The sequence below is a fragment of the Drosophila subobscura genome, chromosome J, assembly GCF_008121235.1.
Source record: "Drosophila subobscura isolate 14011-0131.10 chromosome J, UCBerk_Dsub_1.0, whole genome shotgun sequence".
NCBI lineage: Eukaryota > Metazoa > Arthropoda > Insecta > Diptera > Drosophilidae > Drosophila > Drosophila subobscura.
This window is the reverse complement of record NC_048532.1, coordinates 9,739,726-9,765,102: the sequence shown is the minus strand read 5'-3', so window position 1 is coordinate 9,765,102 and position 25,377 is coordinate 9,739,726. Positions and strand designations below refer to the sequence as shown.

General features: G+C 43.1%; 2 protein-coding genes across 2 annotated transcripts in view; one reads left to right on the top strand and one right to left on the bottom strand.

Moving 5' to 3' along the window:
* Window positions 1-1,778, top strand: part of LOC117892964 — a 43,770-nt gene extending 41,992 nt beyond the window's left edge. Inside the window, 3 exon segments of the mRNA XM_034799297.1 lie at window positions 1,247-1,316; window positions 1,375-1,499; window positions 1,568-1,778. The gene's annotated coding sequence lies outside the window, so the exon portion shown is untranslated.
* Window positions 1,779-7,618: 5,840 nt separating this feature from the next.
* On the bottom strand, window positions 7,619-24,691 carry LOC117894222 (cell death protein hid). Its single transcript, XM_034801138.1, has 4 exons — window positions 23,855-24,691; window positions 12,375-12,891; window positions 11,564-11,930; window positions 7,619-9,370 (listed from the first exon to the last, which is right to left on the bottom strand). The coding sequence occupies exons 1-4, from the start codon at window positions 24,126-24,128 to the stop codon at window positions 9,290-9,292; spliced, it is 1,239 nt and encodes a 412-aa protein (XP_034657029.1). The 5' UTR covers window positions 24,129-24,691; the 3' UTR covers window positions 7,619-9,289.
* Between the last annotated feature and the right edge of the window lie 686 nt (window positions 24,692-25,377).

Here is a 25,377-nt window from a genome sequence, read left to right as displayed (position 1 = left end):
TTAAAAGAATATTTTATTATTAACATTCCGTCTTGAAACCAATTTGGCTTTTATGCCATAAATATCCATCAAACATCTAGACTTTTTTGAATAGAAAATAGTTTTTCAAACATAAAGTTGTTGTTTCCGCAGTTAATGAAGTTTAATTAAAGGTAAATTGCCTCTTAAACTATTTTAATAATCTTCCCAGTCGAGGGGTTGGGGTAGTGCGTTGAGGTTTTCTCCTGATAATAAAATCTGGCAATGCATGACACAATGTCCTGCCACCCCAAACCCCTGAGTGTGGCTCTCCTTTTGTTTATGGCCGTTGGCAGGTGTTGAGCCAAAAAGTAATTATCATAAACTACGAGAAGATGAGAATGCAATTGCGATTGCGGTTGCTGCTTTTGTTTTGTTTTGTTTTGTTGTGAAATTTAATTGATAAATGGAGCAGAGAGAACAGCAAAGGATTTTTTAGAAATTACATAATAATTTAAGATATTTAATAAGTGAATATATTTCCAGGGTTAATAATAATCTCGAATCCATCAGGCTATGCCCTCAGTCTGAGCTCACAGAAAGAGTTCGTTGTGTTCGCTATTCGATATCCATTCACCCGTGGCGGACACACGTTCGAACACAGATTGCATGGAAATCGCAGTTTCAAATTAAATGTACCTTTGATTGACACTTGCATGCGCCGCCCCGGATTGTAGGCGGAAGCGGATGTCATGACTGCCAGAGAGAGAGAGAGAGAGAGAGAGAGAGGGGCGGAGCATTGGCAGGTTAACATAATTGCCCAGCCGCGGCCGTCATCATTATAATCGCCTGCCCTAAGCCGTTAATAACACTTCATTTTTGTGACACGACCCACGTGGTTGCCGGTTTGCCGGTATCCCTTTACCGAGTCGCGTGTCCCCTGGCCGCAGGAGCAACAATTATGGCCATTTAATCCGCAACCACAAAAAGGGAAAAAGGAACAGAAACTACAAATTGGTTTAGGCATTCGCCCGGGGGTTATTTTCGGCCAAGTGGCCAGCAATTTCCATTTGAATCACACGCACAGCGCTCTCCACTCTGACAGCAGAAGGGGTGGTTTCTCCCAGGACACACTTTCCCAATTCAAAGACTCTTTTCTTTTCAATTCATGCTAGTTTATTTCGTCCCATGAATCAAACCAATCATTTTCAATACAATGCCAAGATTCTGTCCAAGGTCTATACCGCTTTTTCCTGGGCAGGTAGAATCTCCAAGATAACTTTAACAGACCAATTCGTGCTGGAGTCCCGTTGAGCTTGGCAACCCCTTGCAATCGGTTATGATCAGTCCATAAAGTGGTAAGTGTGTTCATAGACTGCCTCTCCTACCCATCTAATGTCTGCTATTCCAATTTAGTGTCAATATACTTCCTGGGCGAATGTATCTGCACGGCCTACCTGAGGATCTCTTCCAGAGCGTGGACATCAATGTCAATGGAAATCCTGGCAATAGCCTGCAGTCTTTCTACGGTCCAGAATGTGGTAAGTGTGTTCATAGACTGCCTCTCATTTAAGCTCCATTATTCTGATATTTTGTAATTCCATTTCAGTGTCAATATTAAATCGTGTGCGTATGCAGCTTCGGCCTACCGGAGAATCTTACCCAACAGATCGGCCATCAAGGACAATTATGATTGGGAAGTCCTGCAGTCCCGAAGATCTGAAGGACAATCTACAATCGGATAAATTAAGGCGCATCTTAGAGATAAAGAGACAAATGTAAAATAAGCAGAATAAATAAATAAATATTGAACTTAAAAATTCAATTTAACAGGCAGATCGACGTTTTTGATGTATCTTTTGGGGGCGGCTTTTGAGCAAGAAAGCATGGCACACTTTCAGGCTGAAGTGATCTCTATTATAAAATTGCGTAAAACAGCCATATCCCTGTGTCCTTGGGGTCCTTGAAGGATTCAAACGTTACAGGAGACTCTCCCGCTCAGGATGAGACGGGGCACGTCCTGATCCGACAGGATACGGCCAAGTTATGGCGTTGTACGGATTCTATCAGAAAACATCCTTAAAATGGCATTATCCTTAATGTCCTTGCACCCGAAAGGACTGCAAGCGATCGGGGACATTGTCCCGATTCCGACGAGGTGTGGCATGTCCTGATCCGACAGGATACAGCCAAGTTATGGCGTTGTACGGATTCTATCAGAAAACATCCTTAAAATGGCATTATCCTTAATGTCCTTGCACCCGAAAGGACTGCAAGCGATCGGGGACATTGTCCCGATTCCGAGGAGGTGCGGCATGTCCTGATCCGACAGGATACAGCCAAGTTATGGCGTTGTAGGGCTTCTAGGAGAATACATCCTTATAATGGCATTATCCTTAATGTCCTTGCATCCGAAAGGATTGCAAGCGATCGGGGACATTATCCCGATTCCGAGGAGGTGTGGCATGTCCTGATCCGACAGGATACAGCCAAGTTATGGCGTTGTACGGATTCTATCAGAAAAATCCTTAAAATGGCATTATCCTTAATGTCCTTGCACCCGAAAGGACTGCAAGCGATCGGGGACATTGTCCCGATTCCGACGAGGTGCGGCATGTCCTGATCCGACAGGATACAGCCGAGCTATTGCGTTGTACGGATTCTGGCATAAAATATCCTTAAAATGGCATTATCCTTAATGTCCTTGCATCCGAAAGGATTGCAAGCGATCGGGGACATTGTCCCGATTCCGAGGAGGTGCGGCATGTCCTGATCCGACAGGATACAGCCAAGTTATGGCGTTGTAGGGCTTCTAGGAGAATACATCCTTATAATGGCATTATCCTTAATGTCCTTGCATCCGAAAGGATTGCAAGCGATCGGGGACATTATCCCGATTCCGAGGAGGTGTGGCATGTCCTGATCCGACAGGATACAGCCAAGTTATGGCGTTGTACGGATTCCATCAGAAAACATCCTTAAAGGGCATTATCCTTAATGTCCTTGCATCCGAAAGGATTGCAAGTGATCGGGGACATCGTCCCGATTCCGAGGAGGTGTGGCATGTCCTGATCGTCCTTCAAATAAAGGATAAAACAACAAAACAAATCTGCCTTGTTGTTGTTGTCGATTTATGTTGTTGTTGTTGTACAACAAAAGTTGTTTTTGTTATTGTTCTACAACAACCACGTCAATTGCACAGTGGCGCCACCACCATCACGACGGCAACTTTTAGAACTAAAAGAAGTTGCACAGTGGCGCCTCCTCGATCATGACGGCCACTTCTTGCACTTCTGTGCAAAAAACGGTTACTTTTATTTTGAAAAATTCAGTTGCGGTTTCATAGCAGCCAGCTTTTGACACAGTAAAAAAAGTAAAAACCGGCTACTTGCTGCTAATTTCTGTTGGCCTGGTACTCGGTTTGAAAATTTTACATTTGGGCGAAGCATTTTCAGAAATATTTTTTTGTACACCGTGGCGCCCCAATTCTGAGCGGTCAATTGTGGAACTACGTTATTTTAGTTTCAGAAGTTCCCGTCATGATCGCGGGGGCGCCACTGTGCAACTCCCTTTAGTTCCAAAAGTAGCCGTCGTGATGGTGGGGGCGCCACTGTGCAATTGACGTGGTTGTTGTACAACAATAACAAAAACAACTTTTGTTGTACAACAACAACAACATAAATCGACAACAACAACAAGGCAGATTTGTTTTGTTGTTTTATCCTTTATTTGAAGGACGATCAGGACATGCCACACCTCCTCGGAATCGGGACGATGTCCCCGATCACTTGCAATCCTTTCGGATGCAAGGACATTAAGGATAATGCCCTTTAAGGATGTTTTCTGATGGAATCCGTACAACGCCATAACTTGGCTGTATCCTGTCGGATCAGGACATGCCACACCTCCTCGGAATCGGGATAATGTCCCCGATCGCTTGCAGTCCTTTCGGGTGCAAGGACATTAAGGATAATGCCATTTTAAGGATATTTTATGCCAGAATCCGTACAACGCAATAGCTCGGCTGTATCCTGTCGGATCAGGACATGCCGCACCTCGTCGGAATCGGGACAATGTCCCCGATCGCTTGCAGTCCTTTCGGGTGCAAGGACATTAAGGATAATGCCATTTTAAGGATTTTTCTGATAGAATCCGTACAACGCCATAACTTGGCTGTATCCTGTCGGATCAGGACATGCCACACCTCGTCGGAATCGGGACAATGTCCCCGATCGCTTGCAGTCCTTTCGGGTGCAAGGACATTAAGGATAATGCCATTTTAAGGATGTTTTCTCCTAGAAGCCCTACAACGCCATAACTTGGCTGTATCCTGTCGGATCAGGACATCCGCACCTCCTCGGAATCGGGACAATGTCCCCGATCGCTTGCAATCCTTTCGGGTGCAAGGACATTAAGGATAATGCCATTTTAAGGATGTTTTCTCCTAGAAGCCCTACAACGCTATAACTCGGCTGTATCCTGTCGGATCAGGACATGCCGCATCTCCTCGGAATCGGGACAATGTCCCCGATCGCTTGCAGTCCTTTCGGGTGCAAGGACATTAAGGATAATGCCATTTTAAGGATATTTTATGCTAGAATCCGTACAACGCAATAGCTCGGCTGTATCCTGTCGGATCAGGACATGCCGCACCTCCTCGGAATCGGGACAATGTCCCCGATCGCTTGCAGTCCTTTCGGGTGCAAGGACATTAAGGATAATGCCATTTTAAGGATGTTTTCTCCTAGAAGCCCTACAACGCCATAACTTGGCTGTATCCTGTCGGATCAGGACATGCCACACCTCGTCGGAATCGGGACAATGTCCCCGATCGCTTGCAATCCTTTCGGGTGCAAGGACATTAAGGATAATGCCATTTTAAGGATGCTTTCTGCTAGAATCCGTACAACGCTTTAACTCGGCTGTATCCTGTCGGATCAGGACATGCCGCATCTCCTCGGAATCGGGACAATGTCCCCGATCGCTTGCAGTCCTTTCGGGTGCAAGGACATTAAGGATAATGCCATTTTAAGGATATTTTATGCTAGAATCCGTACAACGCAATAGCTCGGCTGTATCCTGTCGGATCAGGACATGCCGCACCTCCTCGGAATCGGGACAATGTCCCCGATCGCTTGCAGTCCTTTCGGGTGCAAGGACATTAAGGATAATGCCATTTTAAGGATGTTTTCTCCTAGAAGCCCTACAACGCCATAACTTGGCTGTATCCTGTCGGATCAGGACATGCCACACCTCGTCGGAATCGGGACAATGTCCCCGATCGCTTGCAGTCCTTTCGGGTGCAAGGACATTAAGGATAATGCCATTTTAAGGATGTTTTCTCCTAGAAGCCCTACAACGCCATAACTTGGCTGTATCCTGTCGGATCAGGACATCCGCACCTCCTCGGAATCGGGACAATGTCCCCGATCGCTTGCAATCCTTTCGGATGCAAGGACATTAAGGATAATGCCATTTTAAGGATGTTTTCTGATAGAATCCGTACAACGCAAAAGCTCGGCTGTATCCTGTCGGATCAGGACATGCCGCACCTCCTCGGAATCGGGACAATGTCCCCGATCGCTTGCAGTCCTTTCGGGTGCAAGGACATTAAGGATAATGCCATTTTAAGGATGTTTTCTCCTAGAAGCCCTACAACGCCATAACTTGGCTGTATCCTGTCGGATCAGGACATGCCGCACCTCGTCGGAATCGGGACAATGTCCCCGATCGCTTGCAGTCCTTTCGGGTGCAAGGACATTAAGGATAATGCCATTTTAAGGATGTTTTCTCCTAGAAGCCCTACAACGCCATAACTTGGCTGTATCCTGTCGGATCAGGACATGCCACACCTCCTCGGAATCGGGACAATGTCCCCGATCGCTTGCAGTCCTTTCGGGTGCAAGGACATTAAGGATAATGCCATTTTAAGGATGTTTTCTGATAGAATCCGTACAACGCCATAACTTGGCTGTATCCTGTCGGATCAGGACATGCCACACCTCGTCGGAATCGGGACAATGTCCCCGATCGCTTGCAGTCCTTTCGGGTGCAAGGACATTAAGGATAATGCCATTTTAAGGATGTTTTCTGATAGAATTCGTACAGCGCAAAAGCTCGGCTGTATCCTGTCGGATCAGGACATGCCGCACCTCCTCGGAATCGGGACAATGTCCCCGATCGCTTGCAATCCTTTCGGATGGAAGGACATTGAGGATAATGCCATTTTAAGGATGTTTTCTGCTAGAATCCCTACAACGCTATAACTCGGCTATATCCTGTCGTATCAGGACATGCCTCAGCTTCTAGTAATCGGGATAGTGCCCCGGATCTTTGGCAATCCTTAAGGATAATAGGACATTAAGGATAATGCCGTCTTAGGGATGTTTTTGAACATAATCCCTACAATCCCATAACTCGGCTGTTTCCTGTCGGATAAGGACGTGCCCCGTCTCATCCTAAGCGGGATTGTCTCCTGTAACGTTTGAATCCTTCAAGGACCCCAAGGACTCAAGGATATGGCTGTTTTACGCCAATTTGTAGGTGAGATCACTTCAGCCTGAAAGTATGCCATGCTTTTGTGCCCAAAAGCAGCCCCCAAAAGATACTTCAAAAAGTCGATATGTTCCATTTTCATTATTAATTTTTATTAATCTTATTTAAGCCGCTACAACTCCGACATTCCTCATCCGATCTAGCCGTGCGCCCACTTCCGGTGTTCAGAATAATGTCCCTGATTTGATAGAGTCCTTTGGATCAAGGATCAAGGATTAGCTAAGTACCTAGGCCCAAATGTATATTGCTTTCAATTGAATTTTAAAATGTTTTATTTATTTTTTTTTATTTTTCTTTTTTGATTGTATTTTGTTTGTTCTGTAAATCTTACATGTTATATTATGCACTCAAATGTACGAGTAATCGTTTCTATACAGATAATGTTTGATGCTTAATTTGTCTTATGAACATATTCATGAGATCAATAATGATATTGTTTATGCATACTAAAATATTACAGCATAATATGTAAAATGTACAATTAAACGAAGTCTTGCGCTTCTTTCGAACACGAAACAAAAACAGAATAATTATTTGCTAAATTGAATTGAATTGACAAATTGCTGAATTGTTGAACTTAGGATCAAGCTTAGCATAAATAAATTCTAGTATGTATAATATGTGTGTGTGTGTGTGTATAATGTGTTCGCAGACAACTGGATCTGTCACTGTTTTGGCACCAAACAAAATTCTATACAAAAATGGCATTTGATTCTATGATTCGAACTGCGCGCTATGTACAGGGTCGAGTAAAGATACTTAAATTTATACAAACGGATCAAGTCGCATCGGGTCAAAAATATAGTTTGCTTTGCTTCTGATTCTGATTCTGCTTCTGCTTTCCTTTTACTTTTTGTTCCAGTATTCATGGCAGGCCAAAAAATCAATCATTCCATCATGACTTCTGGGCCATGCGAGGCCACAAAACTTTACCGAGATCATTGTGAAAACTAATTGGCAATGAACCAGAGGGGGAAGACAGGCTCCCGCCGATTTCCGGTTCATTTGATGCAACAAATTTACAAAAATAATTTTTTCATTTGGGTTTTTGGAAGTGGTGTGTACATATGGTATGTATGTGTGTAGTTGAGAAGTGTGTGTTCTATTTTTTTGTTGAAGGTGTGTGTGTGTATCTAAGGCTAGATTGGAAATGGGCTTGGATATATCTGGGGTCTGGGCTATCGCTTATGGCTACACAGAATAATATTGCTTTAGGTATAATAATGTACAAAATAAACGCTTGAAAAACTCACTTAGATCTACCTTAAACGCTCTAGAATTTAGAACTAAAACGCTTGGCGAACTTAAGCTTAGACTTTTCTTACATCTCTAACTCTTGCTTTCCGTTCCTCTCTCTTTTTTTCTCTGTTTCACTTTTCATTTTCTCCTTTTCTTTTCTTTTCTTCTCTTATTTTGTATTATATTTTCTTTCTCATTGTAAAAACTGTGTATTGTATAAATCCATGAGATCAATGCGATTTTTGGGAATTGTTTTTACTTTTCTTTTGATTTTTTTTCACTATTTTCGCTTTTATGTTCACGTTGTGTATTCAATTAGCATTGAAACTAGCCCGGAAAATGCCAGCAAAAGCGGAAGACTAACCTCTGAAAATGGTTTTGACCGATTCCTCTCTTTTATTTGAGTTCCTTTTTTACTTATCTTTTACTTTGGCTATCGTTGGAGATCAATTTCCATTAATTTCCATTTTGGGAGAGATCATTTGTGTGCGTGTGTGTGTGTCCAAAAAAGATTGCTGGAGAATGGACATTGCCGTTTTTCAGAGGACATTTCCCCAAGAGCTGGACATTTCCCGGACTCTGCTGGAGCTTAAGTAACTAAATTGTGAGACCAATTTGAAGACAATGATGAACAAATGACAAAAAAAAACATAAATCATACGAAATTTAACTAAAATAACATGACATAAACCGTAGACACAAAACATCACAAAAATGGCATAAAAACTATATACAAATAAAAAAGAACTAACTTAAACATTGTTGTTGGCTTTTTTTATGATTTTTTTTCTCTGCGTTTGTTTTTTAACAATTAAAGCTAGGCGGCGTGTGATCTTTTTGCTGTGTGGGCGGGGGGCTTATGCTTATAAATTTCTACTAGTTAAACAAATATTTAAAATATATTTATGTATAATTCATTTTGCTTGCGATTCGAAATCACAAAAGCGAAGACATTGAAATTGTTTCGGGTTGGAAGAAAATGCAGGTGGAATATCAGATAATTAAATGCAAAAACGAAAAGTCGTATCGAAAGTGTATCTCAAGAATTGTCAGTTTTTCCTTTGTCGTTTGTACTTGTATAATTTGTGTGTTTATGTTTAAGTGTTCAAAAGGTTGTACAAAAATACATGTGTCTATGTATTCGCAATAAAAAATATGCTCTAAATTCTTAGTCACTTTTTTGCCAGTCTGAGAGTTTTCGTTTTACTTTGAGCAGTTTTGGAGGAAATTCCTGTTCCTGTTTCTGGAGATACAAATGTACAAATGCAAAAGTTTACCCTAAACAGATTGAATATAATATTGTTCTTGTGTCCCGTCAACCCTCTTAATTGGTATCGGTATTATGTATTATGTATGTATGAATTTATGTATATTTAACAATCGGTTTACGAATTAATGACTTTCTGCTTTCAATAAATTCGTTGCACTTAAGTTACGGTTTCGCTACATCTAGGCATAGATCGATTTATATATCCTAAATACTAGCTGATTTCACTATAGATCATTCGTTTACACATATTCACGCATCCCAGGTGGTTCATCGCGCCGCAAAGAAGCCACAGCCCATGGCCAGCACGAAGACGGTCACAACGGTTGGCCAGGTGAAGCTCTGTGGTTTCTGTAAGATGGACAAAATGTGTGGAAATTCAAGAGATTAGTTAGAGTTGATGTGCACTTGAATGTATATTTAAATCAATAAAGTAACCTTTCAGCATCCCCCCAAAAGCACTCCCCCTCTAACCTACTGCTCCCCTGTGTGGCATAAAATATACGAAAACCACACACGTGACCCTCTATCCACCCTCGCTGGCCCTCTTGAGCCGTAAATCAAGCGAAACTATTGACTGGCAAAAGTGACCCGAATGGGCGGTCAATTTTTGTCTGGTCAATGGTGTAATTATTTTTCTATACAGAACACTTGACTCTCCCCCTCCAGCAACATTACCACACCCGCATCAATGGTTATATAATTTACACCATTTATTTGTTCAACATTCCACGCTTGAATGGTCGCAGTGCGGCACGTGTGGATGGCATGGCCATGGATTTTTGTGGTAGCAAGTGGTGGATGGTAGCCACCACCACCACCAAAGCCCGACTAAAACTGACCTCAAATTTATTATGCAAATTCACTTTTTCGCTTATTTTAGCCCCGAATTTTCGGCTCTATTTGGTTAGGACATTTGTGGCATTGTCTTTTTGCGGTTAATGGTATGAAAAAGCCATCGAACATGTGTTCGAATTTCGATTCAATTTAGTTGTTTGGAATGGGTAGTATCTATAGGTGTTTCGATTTAATATTGGATGGAGCTACTACGCGTTAAACAAGTCATACAATTCTTGTCCATTCTTAAAACATTCCTTCATTGCTTCGCATTTATCAACCATTGGAAAAATACACGCAATTTTATGCGTCAAATCACAATCGAGGATCCATGTCTGTGGCACACATACATAAATATGTACATATATATATATTTGTATGAATAATACTTTGTAGATTATGGAATTTCACACGCTCTCGTTTAGCAGCTGAAAGAGTGCTCGGATAAGGTCAAATTGTAGGAGCTTCCACAGCTTCCAGATCAGTTCGCAGCTTCCCCCAAGGGTGGACAGCCGCAAGGCTGGCTTCAGTAAGCGATAAGCGGGGCCCAGAGCGACGAGCATGAATTACAACAAAAAGCAAATGGCAATAAGAGAGAGAATGCTAGAGTTGATGTACCGACTATGTGGTACCCATTATCCCAACTAAACAGAGTCATGGAGAGTCCCTCCATTTATCTTTTGGTCTCTTTTTTTAACTCTCAAAGATTAAATATTATTTACTGCCAGTTTCATTTTTGCCTTGAAAATTGTGCACCCTTCCGCGCACCAATTAATGGGTATTCAACTGAACAGGGGGGAACTGGGTATCAGGTCTGAGTCAGTGTGTGTGTGTCATGCGATTGCGATTGAATTTCCTCAAGTTTACATTTCTTTTAATTGCGCAGGAAAAAATACGCAAAAACTAAAAACTAAGAAAATAGCGTAAAAAGTGAGGCTTAATGGGGCCAGCAGCAGCAGCAGCTGACACAAAGGCCCGACTTACACGACTTTAATCGAGCGCCAGATATGTACAGAGCGAGAGACTAGAAACGTGGCAGGGGGAGAGAGGGAGCGTAAGGCGCCTGCCACGATTAACATAACGCAAGAGACGAGCAGCGCCCGAGCAGAGACAAGAAACAGTGAAACAGCGAGACAGAGAGACTGCAAGACAACACTCTCTCCGGCAGGCACCCACCCGGGCCAGAGCCAGGAACTGCGCAATTAATTTTTATCACACTTTTAGCATGTGCAAAAAAAAAGTGTTATATGTGTTATACATTTGCCTGCAGCGACATGCACGAGCATGCATGTGCATGTGCTCGCACTCTGACACTCCCCACCCTCCCTCCCGCTCTAGCGGCAATTTGTCATTCCTTCGGGTTTGTATTTTTAGCATTTTCTGCAGCATTTTCAACTAGTTGAGCCTTTGAAAAATGTTTGCCACGTGCCACAGCGCGGTGGGGTAGGGCACCGCCAACAACAGATGTTGCGCCTTCGAGTTAATGAACTCCCCAACTTGCAAATATATCTAGAATATTTTTGCAATTTTATGGCACTTGCCGGAGCCCCGAGTTGTGTTGTATTCCCATCAGAGATTGAAGACGAATCGGATTATAATGAAGAAAGGGAAAACAAAAGTGCTAAAAACTCTAACCCACAGGGTATCCCGCGATCTGCTAGAGTACCATAAACTAGTGTTCCATTTTAGGTGTTCCCCTTTGCTTACCTTCTTCTCAGCCTCCGCTCGCTGCAGCCGCTCACGCTCTCGCTCTCTTTGACTGTTGCTGCTGCTGTTGTTGCTGTGGCTGTGGCTGGCACTGTTGCTGCTGCTGCACTCTGCATTCGATGAATGGAGTTGGAAATTATTTTGGCTGATTGGATTGTTGTTGTTGTTGTTGCTGTTGCTGCTGCCGCTGCCGCTGCAGTTATGACTGTTCTTCTTCTTCCGTGGTGGTATGCGTCCGTTGAACTCCTGCAGACGCTCCCGTCCGGCCGTAAAATTGTCATAACGATCATCGTACTCATCATCCCAGCTGGTCTCATGATCGCTCTGATACTCGCGCTCATCCTCGCCCGTCGAGGTCAATCGCTTGCTATAAATGGGGGAGAGAGAGAGAGAGACATAAATATTTAGTTGAATACTCGTAGTGGTTCGGGGCGACGTGGGGGAAGCGTCATGTGCAATTATCAGCGACAACTTTGCCTTTTTCATTAATTAAAAACATTGCGTTGTGTCATGGGAATTGATATTCATGTGTGGTGGGGGGCAGCCACTTGGAATTTACGTTCACTACAGATAGAGATAATGCCAATCGAATTTGTGCTATCAGCAAGCTTCGCTTTTTGCTTGCTTTAATTTTTCTACAGTTGCTTGGGACAGTTTCGATGGATTAATCATTCAATTTAAAGTCTTCTTTTTCTTGCTCCCATAAAATAATAAGGGAATAGGCCTTAAAATGTATAATCTTTTAGCAAATTGGCATCCTTCTCGCTTATTGATATTCCAGCACTAAAATAATCATTTGACTTTCACTCACCGTCTGGCTGCATCCGACTGGCTGCGCTGCAGCCGCATCTTGGAGCCCATTGGCGCCGACAGTGGCGTCGATGCCAGCTGGGGGCCATGGCTGTGCCAGCCAAAGGCCGCCGATGAGGTCGAGGTGCCGGCATTGGCCGTGTTCGGTGTGGGGGGTGGCGTGTAGGTGGCATAGTAGGAGCCGGGACCCGGCTGATGCTGCTGGCCCATGCCGTAAACGGAGGCGGGATGATGGTGCTGCAGCAAGTGCGGCGACTGCTGCGGGAAGCTGTGGCTGTAGTGCATCGGTGGCGCCGACTGCGGCGGCTGCGGTGGCATTGGCTGCGGCGTGGACGGCGCCGGATATGGCGGCTGTGTCTGCTGCCGGAAGAAGTTGTACTCCTCGCCGGCGGCATAGCTGCCGCTGGTGTGCGGTGTCCGCGGCGGCACTGACGGTGGCCCATGGGGGAAGAAGACATCGCCGCCCGTATAGTTGCAGGAGGGACTCGGCGGCGGTGGATACTGGAAGATGTGCGGGGCTGCAAATGAAAGGTAGGAGAATGGAATTACAATACGGATCAGATCATCGTCATCAACATCATTGTGCAACACAATGCAAAAGGGGCAGACAAAGGCGGCATTGGACGAGTTGCACTCGAGTGCAGTGACAATGTAGGGAAGTGTCTAAGGTCGTGGCATTGTCTGTCTTATTGTTTACCCAACTGCCACTTAGCCGACTGACTGTAAAAATCGGCTATAATTATGGCAAGTCCTCTTCGCTTCTCCTTGCTTTTTGCTGATCATAAAAAACGCCCATAAAATGATCCAGCGCACATAAAACTCGAATAAATGCAGCAGAAAGTAACTCAGAAAAAACCACAAAATGCGGCATTTAAGATACGTTGAAGGCAGTTAAAGGAAGCTTAAAGATAGGTAAACCTTATAGATTGGCTGTAATTACAGCATATATCTCAATTAGGGAATATTATGTATTAATGGGCGATACTTTCGGATAGAGCAACTGTTGGCACACCCTTTGGGGGGAGCTATAAATAAAAATGCACATTATGTATCGATTTCTGTCTGTTAACTAACCTTCAGGCAAGCAGCTACAAGTGCCCAAACATATCATATCAAATGTACTTGAAAAGTATCTGTATCTGTAGCTGTAGCTGTATCTGCGCACAGCTTAACATCATTTATGCATGTATCTTCTGCCCCGACTCTCAGTTGCATTTCAATCTGTTTCTCTTTTTGCTTGGGGATTTTACTTATTTTTTCTTATTGCAATTTCATGCAAATCGACAACAAAAGCGTTGATAGGTAAGTACGTCGCTGTCGCTGCCACTGCCACTTGATATGCGCATAAATTGTGCCTGCCCCCTGCCACACTCTGACGGGGCATTAGATGGCTCGCCATACGAGACGACTATGGTTATGACTTCTTAATGTTTATTTACTTAAAAAGCTATTGGCCCGCTCGCGACAAATGATTGATTGTAATGCAAAGTTTATACAAATCACTCGGGGCAGAAAGCCGAGCAGAAAAAATCAAATAATTATAGTCCCAATGGAGACGCTGGTCACTGCTCGTTTGTCCATTTAAAGTAGCCTCAAAATGCAGTTATACCCAAGCGGAATAATGTCATTCAACGTCATACAACCTGCGGGCGACTAATTTGCAATTTGACCCAATAGCCTTGAACTCGAAACGAATCGAAACGAGCCCACCAGCTGTTCGTTGTTCGCTGTTCGTTGTGGCAGTTGCAGTTGCAGCAAGAGCGAAACAAAAATCTGTAGTTAATTGCGAGCCAGCCACTCCTTGCAGTCTGTATCTTACAGATACTTTATGCCATTTGAAACTAGTTTGCAGTTTGCTGAGCAGCCGAGCAGCTGAGGCCTGCCTGGGGCCAGGCGCTCACGTGCGCTCCACCGCGCGCCATCGTTGCTTTTTTAACCTTGAAAAATCTGCCAGCTACAAGCTACAAGCAACACCGAAGCCAAAGGCAAAGGCATAGGCAGCCGCGTCAGGCATCATTACTACCGAGTGCTGACAGTGCTGCTGGCCACAGTTTATATAACTAGCCATGCCATAGAACACCATAATACCATACGCCATACCAAGTCAGTGCAAATGATTCTGCTGGTTGCCTTTATGATGAAACTGAACAACGACGAGCTACAGCCTGAGCCCAGTGAGAGAGAGAGACCGATAAAAATGTTATTACTAATTGCAAATTGTGTGGAAAATTATTTACCAACACACCAGACTACACCACACCACACCACACATTTCGTTTTGTTTTGCCAATTTGCATATGAGAGACATACGCGCATATGCCCTCCCTTCCAGTGCTGATCAAGTGCTCCTCTAACCATATAAATCTTTTTTGTTTTTCCCCCGATATCAATCGCTTAATGGCTTACTAAACTGTGATTTAAGCCCTCGCTCGCTGGTTCTCTAAGCTGTGATTTAATCGCCAATTGAGTGAGCACAAAACACGTTTCCAAAGGCTAACAAAATATGTAATGTAATGCCATTTATTTTAAAGACTGCGCTTTTATCGGTTAATTTATTGGGAAAATCTGCAAAGATTAGGCACAAATATTTTATGGTTTTCTGTTGCTAATATTTTATATTTTTTTGCAAAGGTTTCTCTGTGTTCTTTCATCTGCAAATTGTATTAAAAATATTTTTTTTTCCTTCCTCTTAATTCCTCCTCAACAAGTGTTTCCCCAGTCACTGTTTTCCCTGCAAAAAGTCACCTTCTCGCACACATTCCCACCTCTATGGAGGAGCGCTCTCTACTCCATTGGCTGCTGATCATTTTCTGCAATCGTTTACCGGCACTCAAAGCTATTTTTATGATCCCAACTCTATGCGGGCGATGCATTTGTCGTTGTGGAACTTTGTACGAAACGTGACCAATTGCTGGGCTGCCTGTGCATTGTTTTTCTTTCTGCATTCGTTTATAGTTTTTTATGGGCGACAATATGTGCAAAATGTTTAATTGAATTACGAGTGTTGTTTCGAATCAATGGGGAGGAGGTTGAGATGCAGGGGGTCTACAGAGTGTAGCATCTGTGCAACGCCTTGGACACAAAAAGGCAGCAATTATGTGTATAATTTACTTTAATTTTCTGTTCAGTGTTCTATGCTATGCTGTTGCAACAATTTCTAAGGCCGCTGGGCAGCAGCCAAGCAGCCAAACAAACAGCCACACAGGCTGACAGCAGCCACAGCTGACAAACATCAATCAGGCAGCACAGGCAAGCAGAACGCCTCAGAACAGCTCAAGAACAACTCTAGAGGAGAGAACCCAGGCAGCGGAAAAAACGTGAAAAATGTTTCGCTTTAGTTGTGGCTGCTGCTGCTGCTGCCGCTGCTGTTGCTGCTATTCGTCGTTGAAGTGCATTTTTAGTTGTGCATTTTCGCAGCTGATTGCAGACCGACAGCGGATAGACCCGCAGCATATGTTGCTCATTATAACCTTGAAGCCAAGTAAGCGATCGGGGGGTTGGGGTGGAGTGTGGGGAAATATATACTACAAGTCGCGCTGCAAAAAGTCTTATGAATAGGTTTTCGAGTACACACACTCGAGTATCCAACAAAACTGCGTCGCACTTCGCACTCGAATCAGAAATGGAATCGGAATCCGCGCTACGGAATCGGCATAAGAATCTTAGAATCGAAACGAGTTGTTGGTCGATGTTGGTCAGTGGAACGGAATGGGAAATGGGCAAGTGGCTTCGGATCGGATTTGGACAGAGGAAGGAAGCGATAGATAAGAAAAGACACAAAAATAAATCAATATAGCTGCAAAAGTCCAACTAAAAAACTGAAAAAACCTACAGCTAATGTGAATAATTTTTGCAGTTCAAACATGAAACCCCTCATGCGGATTACCTGCACAAACTCCCATATTGATGATCCCCCTTCAAGCCGTTAACGTTTTCAGCAAAGTGCAATCTCTTCCATCGAAATCTGCCACTTGACATTGACATTTATTGATGAATATTTAATTTTAAAAGAACCGAAACGAAAGCCCAACGAAACAAGCTCAAGATGACAGAACAAAGGAATGCGCAAGTGTACTCCAAAAAGCGAGATCCGTGCTCCATCTCAAGATTACAACATGCGAGACCTGAATAACTCACAATATTCCCCCCCCCAAAAAAAAACAGAGATACATTTTTTACAGTTAATATGGCAAACGCCCACACAAGACGAGGATAAATACGAAACGGAAAACACAACGAAACGGGGAAACATAACATTTACCACAAAAATTACATTTAAGGCGATTTGTCGCGAGTGTCACGACGATGCGACGAGAGAGAGATTACCAATTTGGTCACATTACAGCGCGGATCGGATGTCTGTCCTCGTTTTAATTAGGCAACAGCAGCAGCAGCAGCTGATGATGATGAACGGTACAAACAGGTGACTAATTAACGGCATCTTGGCGGGGGGGCACATATCTTTGTACGGTTTTTCGGGAAATAATTATATGCTATGCACTGCATTAAGATATGGCTCTAAGCTCCCCATTGGCATGTTCTTTATATAGAAGTTAACAAATCTAACAAAAAGATTGCCATTTTGGGGCTGACAATTCGATCAAGTGTATGTTTTGCTGCTGCTGTTTGCTTGTTTTTTGAATGTCAATCAGGTGTCGATCTGTAGATCGAACAATTCGATGCCCGACGAATGCCATGTCCCCCCACCACCTGCTGTTAATTACCAATTTTGGTCAGTTGCATGCGGAAGTTCTCAGCGAATTTGGGAAAGTCTCAAGTGAATCATTCGTCTTCCTTCTACGCTGAAGGAGAAAGTTCTGGCAAAAAACGGTTGATGATCATTTGATTTACTTGCGTAACAAAGAGAAAGTTCTTTTGTTACAAAATGATGATTAAAGTGGGTATTTCATAATGTATAAAATTCAATAAAATTCGTGTAAACAAAACCTGTGATAAATATTTGATTCGTTCGTCATTCTGTTTTATATATTTTTTTAAAAATATTTCCAAGAATTTCCTAACTGCTAACTGCATTTACATCACTCTTTCCCTTACACGTGTCATGCGGCGGTTCCCCTCATTCGCTTATGCCGCCTCCCTCTCTCCCTGCTATTTGCTGATAATAAACCCATAAGGCCAAGCACATTAGACAAAGAAATTAAAAGCATAAAACGGCGGCAATGCCCATTCAAGTCTATAAAAATAAACAAATGCACGATAAAAGAATTTTTTAAATGATCTTTCAGAGCCGCAGCTGGCAAATCGCGAATCGCAGCTTGTTGCAAGGTCAGAGCATGAGATGCGTGTGCCCCAACCAAAAACGGGGCCAGCAAGCACGCAAGCGATTAAAGCAAAAATAAAGCTAAATCTAGCGCATAATTTAATGAAATATTTTAGGAATGGATTTGCCGTTGCGTTGCCTTCAAGAATGAGGAAACCAAGCCGACAGCTCAATGGGAATTCTCTCAAACATTTTCCCAAGGAGCCTTTCTTTGCCGTTTCTTTTCATTCCAACATTTTTCATGGGAAATAGCTCAAACGCTTATCACGAGCACACCAGATGGAGCAGGAGGAGCTCTGCTCAATATTTTATCAACGACAGACAAATGCAATTTTTCAATTTCCTTGCAGCACACACAACAAAGGGGAGAACAGCTTAAAAGGCTATAAAAAGCCAAAAGAAAATCCAGAAAACGATGCATACGACGCGTTGCACATCGATTGACAGGAAACTGAGCAAAACACAAGACTCCCAAGCAGTTGTTTGCATATTTTGATGGAGGATTGGCTGGTAAAAGGCACATGCAAGGAGCATGGAGCATGTGTTCCTTGCATGCCTGCATACAGGACATTTGAGGATATGGCAGGGAGAGCGAGCACTAAAATATAACTGGCTGAATCAGCTTTAAAGCTCGATTGGCTTAGCGAAAAGTTGTAAAAAAAAATATACAAATAAAATATTATAAGACCAAAAAATACATAAAAAATAATAATCAAGAAGTTTCCAATCTAAATAAAAGAGTTCTGCCAACAAACAAATTACAAATTTATTTATTTTATGCTAAAATTTATGTTTATTATGTTTAGAAATAAATTTGCCGCAACTTCTAGCTCGTGTTAATTGCATTTAAAATTTCACTGCAACTTCTACCATAAATCTCTTTCCCCTTTTTCCATTTAACCCAAACATTTATTTCTTTCAAACGAGCAAAAAGCATTTAACAGTTGATTAAAAAGAAGCTCTTAGGCGGAAGCCTACACCCTGCCTGCCCACCCCCGTCACACGCGACTCCACGCCGCAATTAACAACGTAAATGCGAAAAATCACAATTAAACAATAAATAAAATTGTACGACCAGCATTCGATCAGATGAAACGCAATTAAAATAATTAAAAAAGCAAAGAAAACAACAACAACAACTGCAGCCGCAAAAAAGTCGACAAACTGCACGTTTTAACAGCAACAACACAAAACAGTAAAAAAGTTTATTAATAAATGAATGGCAACGGCAGTTGCGAGTGGCACCCGCGACTCGTAGCGGATCGGCCAGACTCTGTGTCTTCGCTGCGTCATTCACACGGACCACTCATAGGTGGCGTGGCCAAAGGGTTATCTCTACGAGCAGCCCGCTGCCACCCCACATGGGGGGTGTCTACAATTACATGAGCTTCTTATTTGTTGATTTAATTGCACATTTTAGTAATCGCCTTTGCATTTGTTCACGCTGCTCAAGTGCAAGGCAAATTATGGCTACAACGGAAGGGCAATTTTCGTATGCATAAATTTATGGAGAGTATTAGGGAGACTTACACATAGTTTTCTATGGAAATTTACTCATTTATGGTAACTCCTATCTCTCCACCAAAACTCAATCAACAAATCTCGCTCTCGCAGCGCTCATTAAAATTTGTAAGCCTCGAGAAAGAGTCTTCAGAGAACATTTTGCACCACTTTCTTGGCTTGAATGTTCCTCTGGGTTTGTTTCCTTTTAGAGAAAATATTTTAAAGTGAACTTCTGTCTCTCATGTCTCATCATTTGCCACCTTTTGCCAATTATAACAAGTAGCAGACGGCAGCGGCAGCTACTTGTGTGTGAGAGCATATCCTGTTCTTAGTTTTCCGCCTTTTGATACATATCCTTTTCCACTTCTGGCCCTGAGCGTTGAGCACAAGTTCTTTTGTCCTTAGCCAACACGCTTGCCTGAGTCTGTTCTATGAAAAGGAGTTCGCTGTTGACAAGGACAGTCAGGCAGCCAGCCAGGCTGATGCTGGGATGGATCCCTGGATGGATGGATGGCTTGTCTAGGCTCAATTTCATAACAAAAACTTGAGCACGTTTTCAGCAGCAAAGGCGAGACTATAGCCCGCCCACCAGAGCCCCCCACAACTTAACCCGAACGCTTCAATGCAAACAATTTAGCACGGCCTCACCGGAGACTTAATCAAAAGCCAACTTAGGCAACGGCACAGACAGACAGACTACGGTGACAGTGTCTACGCCGCGTGATATCATGTCGCTTTAGTGGCTCCTTTTCTTAGTGTTGCTTGCAACTTGCAACTGACTCGAAAAGTGTCAGGTTTTATTTGACTTTTTTTCTTATTAGTCAAAGTGCCTGGCGGGCATTTAAACTTGAAAAATGTACAAAGTTCATTGCGCTGAATGGTGTGAAAAGTAAACAAACTTGGGCCATGAAAGGGGTTTCATTTGTTAAGAGACAAAATAGTTGTAAAAGTCTTAACAAAAAAGGGCAAAGTAATATGGAATTTCAGGAGTAAGAGTTTATAGTATAAAAAAATAAAAATATACTTAAAAATACAAATATTTCATAACTGAAAACCAAGAGAACAAATTATAATATTAAAATATTTTTGGTAATTATTTCCGTGGCATTTTTTAGAGAAATCTCTTTATAATCCCAACCTATTCCCACAATACATCTCGAACTCTCGTTGCATTTTGATTCCCCTCGATAAATCCACTTTATTTCCATCAAAACTTCGAAAATTCATCAAAATCCTTTACTCTCAGCGAGAAATTCCCGTCACAGCTGCTGGCAAAAGTGCTTTTCAGCAAACTACTTTCCGATTTTATGGTCAAATAACATTTGGCTAAAAGAACTTTTGGTTCGATTCGTGTCGCAGCTGCTTTGGTGCCGGCCAGAATTTTCAGCAGATCATCAAAAAATGTTTATGGGAAATTTATGAAGGCATTAAACCGCAAGCACACAAAATGCACAAAAAATTGAGAAAAAAGGCAAGGAAAAAGGCGAATAAACTTAAATGAAATGAAACAATTACAAACAAACAAAAGACAAAAAAAAACGAAGCCAAAAGAGAATACATACAATAAAAACAATTTGCATAACAGCGAGAAGGAAGGAAGGAAAACAGCAAGAGAGAAACGAATTCACGGTCAATGTAAAGCCACAAGAAAAACAACAAAAAATCGCTGAAAGCCGAAAGAGAGAAGCGAAAGAAGACGAAGAGAAACAGATACAGAAACAGCTCCACAGATACAAATATGTGGTATATAAATCAGCCTGGCAACAGGCCATAAAAATCGAGATGCAAAATGCAGATGCATGCCACCTCCTCCACCTCGTCCTCCTTCTCTTGGGTTAGGCTGTACAAAAAATGAGTGTAAAAACTTGCGGTTAATCGGAGACCCACACTCTCTATTCACTCTCTTTCTCTCTTTTTCTGTGCGCACAATCCCGCTAGGAGTCAGCTGGCGCGTGTTGCCAGGCAGGAAGCGGAGCCTACGGGTCGCCATATTTGCTGCCATTACCGTTAGCTGTCCCGCTCTGTCTCTTCCCATTTCTTTTTGTGCTGGCAAAGCTGCCACGAAGTTGCTGAGCAAAACAAAATGGTTGAAAATGTCAAGTGCGGCTGCGACGCCGGCAGCGAAAACAACGCCTAGCAGCAACAGCTGTTGGCAACAGCGAAGCAGCGAGCCAAAGCGGAGCCAGCGAATGATGCGAATTGCGAGGCCAAAAGCGAGAGGCCGTGAATTGAGGTTAGGATTATGAGAAGGGAAGAGAGGATATGCCGCAGCAGGATGCTGCTGTCATTGCACCTTTTGTTGGGCCTCCTCCTCGGTCCACATGGGCGCCGCTTAAGCCTCGCCCGAACAAAGGGCCGCCACCCCACCGCCACTCTGCATAGAAATTCTGCTGTTGGAAGAGAAGCTCTTTTGGTATTTAGGAGTTTCGGTTTCGGGGTTGTTTGCTCGGGTATTTTTAGGTCCTTTAGGGTGGGTTCAGCCTACGACGGTGTCGACGATGATGATGATGACGGCGATGACTAAGCGCATCTTAGTGGCCGCAGAGTAGAGGCTTTTTCCCCCCATTTGGAAATGCTAAAAAAAAGGGTTAACGGGAGTTTAACTCGGTTCTTGTTTCGAGTGCTTAAAGCATTGTTCAACTAGTTCGTGGATGTGTCACTATTAGATAAATTATCCACTTGAGTGGATAACCAACACACAGCAGTACAGCATTAGGGGAGCAAACCCAACCCTTTCGAAGCCTTAAACTTGGGGTTAACGTAACGTAGGGGCATGTTTAGCTGTTCTAAAAGGTCTTTTGTTCAAAAGCAAGCCACTTAGAAGCTATATTTAATTACAATTAGCAAGGAAAATTAAATCTGACATGGTTCAAAAATTCATAAATTAACAAACCCTCCAACGGGTGACTCACACGAAACCACAAGACGCGAGGGAACTCTCTTTTGAGCTTGACCAACTGTTGCTGACAGATGCAAAAAAATAATGTACAAAATGTATTGTCCAGTTACAGAAATGTACAATACCCCGCCACCCGAGCTTCACCGCAGCTGGCAATCATCGACGGCAACAGCGACAAAAATCTATTATGCAAAAGGCGAAACAAAATAAACAGCAAGAAAATCCAAGGGAAAAAAAGGCAGCAAGAAAAAACCGCAAAGCAAACATGAACACAAAAACTGACCGCACTCAACGCCCGAGTCGCGGGCTACACACAAAAGCTACTTAAACCACCGTTAAGCCAAACACTTTGCAAATGGCCCACACCCCTACTGGTACGCCCCCCGCTCTTTTCCGACCCGACTTTTCCGCTGGAAAACTAGTTGCCTAAGGTCAAATGGCGTTTAATAATTTGGGTTACGACTCTGGCCGGTTGGCTGACTGCCTGACTAGCTGGCTGGCGGTGGAACTGTAACAGATACTGGGGGCCGGGTTAAGAGATTGAGATACATATCTGGTCGATATATAGCCAGATACTCGAATAAGACATTCGACTCAGAGTTTGGCGCGTGCCAATTAAACGTGGCTTAGAGCTGTTGGCTCTTTGTGTTTTTCTTTTGCCTGCTTCTGGTCCAGCACACGCCCAACTCTATTTTTTTTTTGTAGCTCAAAACAATATTGCATGTCAGGCGAAAAGTTGGCAGCACCCCAGCACACGTCTCTGGCTGTGAATTGGCCGGGCATTTAGTTGAGTTTTGTGATTGGGGAGCGATTTGTGCGCGGCTTTTTATGGTTTATTTATGAGTTTTATTGCATGGAAATTGTATGCATTGTAAATTATCGAATGGGACATGAGTGGCTCATTTAAGCCCTAGCCATACACAAATTCAGTTAAATATTTATCCAAATAGTTGATATGATAAGGTTTCCCTGACATCTACTTATTTGATGAATATTTTTCTTAAGCCAATAAAGAATTATCTTGTAAATCCAATGAAATTGGATCTGGGCCTACAACCCTTATCCCTTTTTATTCATCCTGCATTTCTGTGTCTTCCCATTTATTTGGTTAGCTCCCCCAAGCGGAAACCTTTCAATAACTTCTCAATTTTCTCCCTCTTTGAACACTTGTTCGATTAATTTTTATTGAATTACAATTACAAAATTTCGCTTTGCTTGCGGCCTCTTTTCGTGTGTAATCGATTGTAATTTAATGCAAATTTCATGTTCCCCCTCCTCTCCAGTTCTCTTTCTCTGACAAAATTCTGACCTGACCATACCCAAAAAAACAACAAAACCTGTCTGTGATGAGTCAACAAACTCAGCCTTGAAAAGTGAAACTTGAACAAGAGGAACTGAAGCAGTCGACGATTAACTTGGCTAATTGCTGACCCATTTCGATATGCAAAACAAAAACCAGCTTCCAGACAAGAGATTCTTATTTTTAAGACTTTAGCATGAGGAAGAACTATCTGTGATTGATTATGCTTATAGGTAATTGAAAATCCCTATTAGCTATTCTAATTTATTTTATATAATAAAAAAAAAACATTCAATCATTAGGTTTTTGATAGCTAATTCATAATCTCTGCACTATTTAATTCTGAAACGGTCTCTCTAGCTTCAATACCAAAAGATTGTAAGTTCTAAATGCAGCGTAAACACAGATCTCCAATTTCTTTCCAAAGTTTCCCCCAATGTAGGAAACAACTTCAGGTTGATTACTGCTAATTACTGCTAAAGATCTTTGTGGACTTACCGCTGTTGTTCTGTTGGCTGTGGCTGTGATAGAGGCGCACCCACTCGCAGAGGGCGTAGAGCACCTGGTCCGTGGGCAGTGGCGACTGCATCGGCGTCTGCGTGGCCGAGGTGGTGGTGTTGGGGGACTGTGAGGCAATGCTGCTGGCGCCGTCCGAGGAACCTGCCGATGAGGTGGAGGCACCCGATGAGGATGCCCCCGAAGAGGAGCCCGAGGCGCCCGACGAGGCAATGTCATCGGCTCCGCCCTCAGGCAGATAAAAGGGCACGGCCATTGTCCGTGTGTGTGTGTGTGAGTCTGTGATTTTGGGGAAGGTGGGGATGGGTGTCCTGCGATTTCTGCTTTTGTCTGGCTCTTCTTTCCTCTTCCTGCTTTCTGTTCCTTTTTTTTTGTTGGCTGACTCTTTGTTATTGTTCTTCGTTCGTTTTGGTTGTTATTTTGCTCGTTTTTCTTTTGGCGATTTTCACTCAATTTATTTTGTATTTCTTGTGCAAGATTTTGAATATTAGAAACTTTTGCATTTTTTGTGCAGTTTTCTTTTTGGATTTCACTCAGAGTTGGTTATTTTTGTGCATTAGTTTTTTTGCATGTTTTGTTGCTTTCAATTCTTTTGCATTTTTCATAAAGAACTTTTTACGAGAACTTATTTAAAAACACAAACAATATATCGGGATGTGGGGATTCGGTTTATCTTATTTCGTCGAAGCACTTAAAACGAGTGTGTGTGTTCGTGTGTCGCAGACTCAAGAGAGAACGCTTCCAGAGATCTGGAAACTGTCTTCGGGCTGGGGAGTGAACACGTCTTACTGGCTCCGCGGCTAAAAACTGTTTGTGGCGGCGGCAGGCGCCTCAAACTACAGTCGGCTCAGCGGCTAGGCGGCAGCGAGGCGACGCGACGCTATGCGAAGTGACGCTGGCAGAGCAGCGCTGAGTAGGCGCAGGGAGCCAGTGCACTGTGCTGTGTTCTCGCTCTCCCTCTCTTGCTCTTGCACATGCACATGCAAGCAGGTAGCTGGAGGGGGCGCGCAAAGAGTATAAAAAATCTCTTCCAAATGAGAGTGAGTGGGCAGGGCAGGACAGGCAGGCTGGCGGCTCTTGTGCGAGCATGTGTTTGTGTCTGTGTGTGTTTTAGGCTGTGAGAGAGTGCACAAAGATCTTGTTGAGCAGGTAACAGGCGGCAGCGCAGTAACAGCATGGGGAACAGCGCTGCCCAGCGAACGTTAAAGCAAAACAAAAAGTACGATTGTGCAGCGCTCTGCTCTTGGGACCCTTGACTGGCTCTCTTTTTTTTCTAGTGCGGCAGAGAACCAGGCAGAGCAGCGCGTTTTTTAAGAGCCTAAAAAGAGTAGTAGAAATAGGAGTATTAGTGGAACGAAAAATGTCTCAAAATGGTAGGAAAATGTAGGAAAACTGCCTATAAGAATAAGTCGAGTTTTTTCCAAAGAGTGGTTATGCCTTTCCACAACTTGACTTGCTTGGTTTTATATTAAATATTGAATTTATGTTACTTTTTGATCAATTTC

Bases quoted from the DNA above. Each gene is read 5' to 3' on its own strand.
- LOC117894222 (XM_034801138.1), bottom strand. From the start codon at position 24,128: ATGGCCGTGCCCTTTTATCTGCCTGAGGGCGGAGCCGATGACATTGCC. The intron at 12,892-23,854 runs GTAAGTCCACAA...TTTCATTTGCAG, and splicing joins CAGCCAACAGAACAACAGCG to CCCCGCACATCTTCCAGTAT. The intron at 11,931-12,374 runs GTGAGTGAAAGT...CCCCATTTATAG, and splicing joins CAGTCGGATGCAGCCAGACG to CAAGCGATTGACCTCGACGG.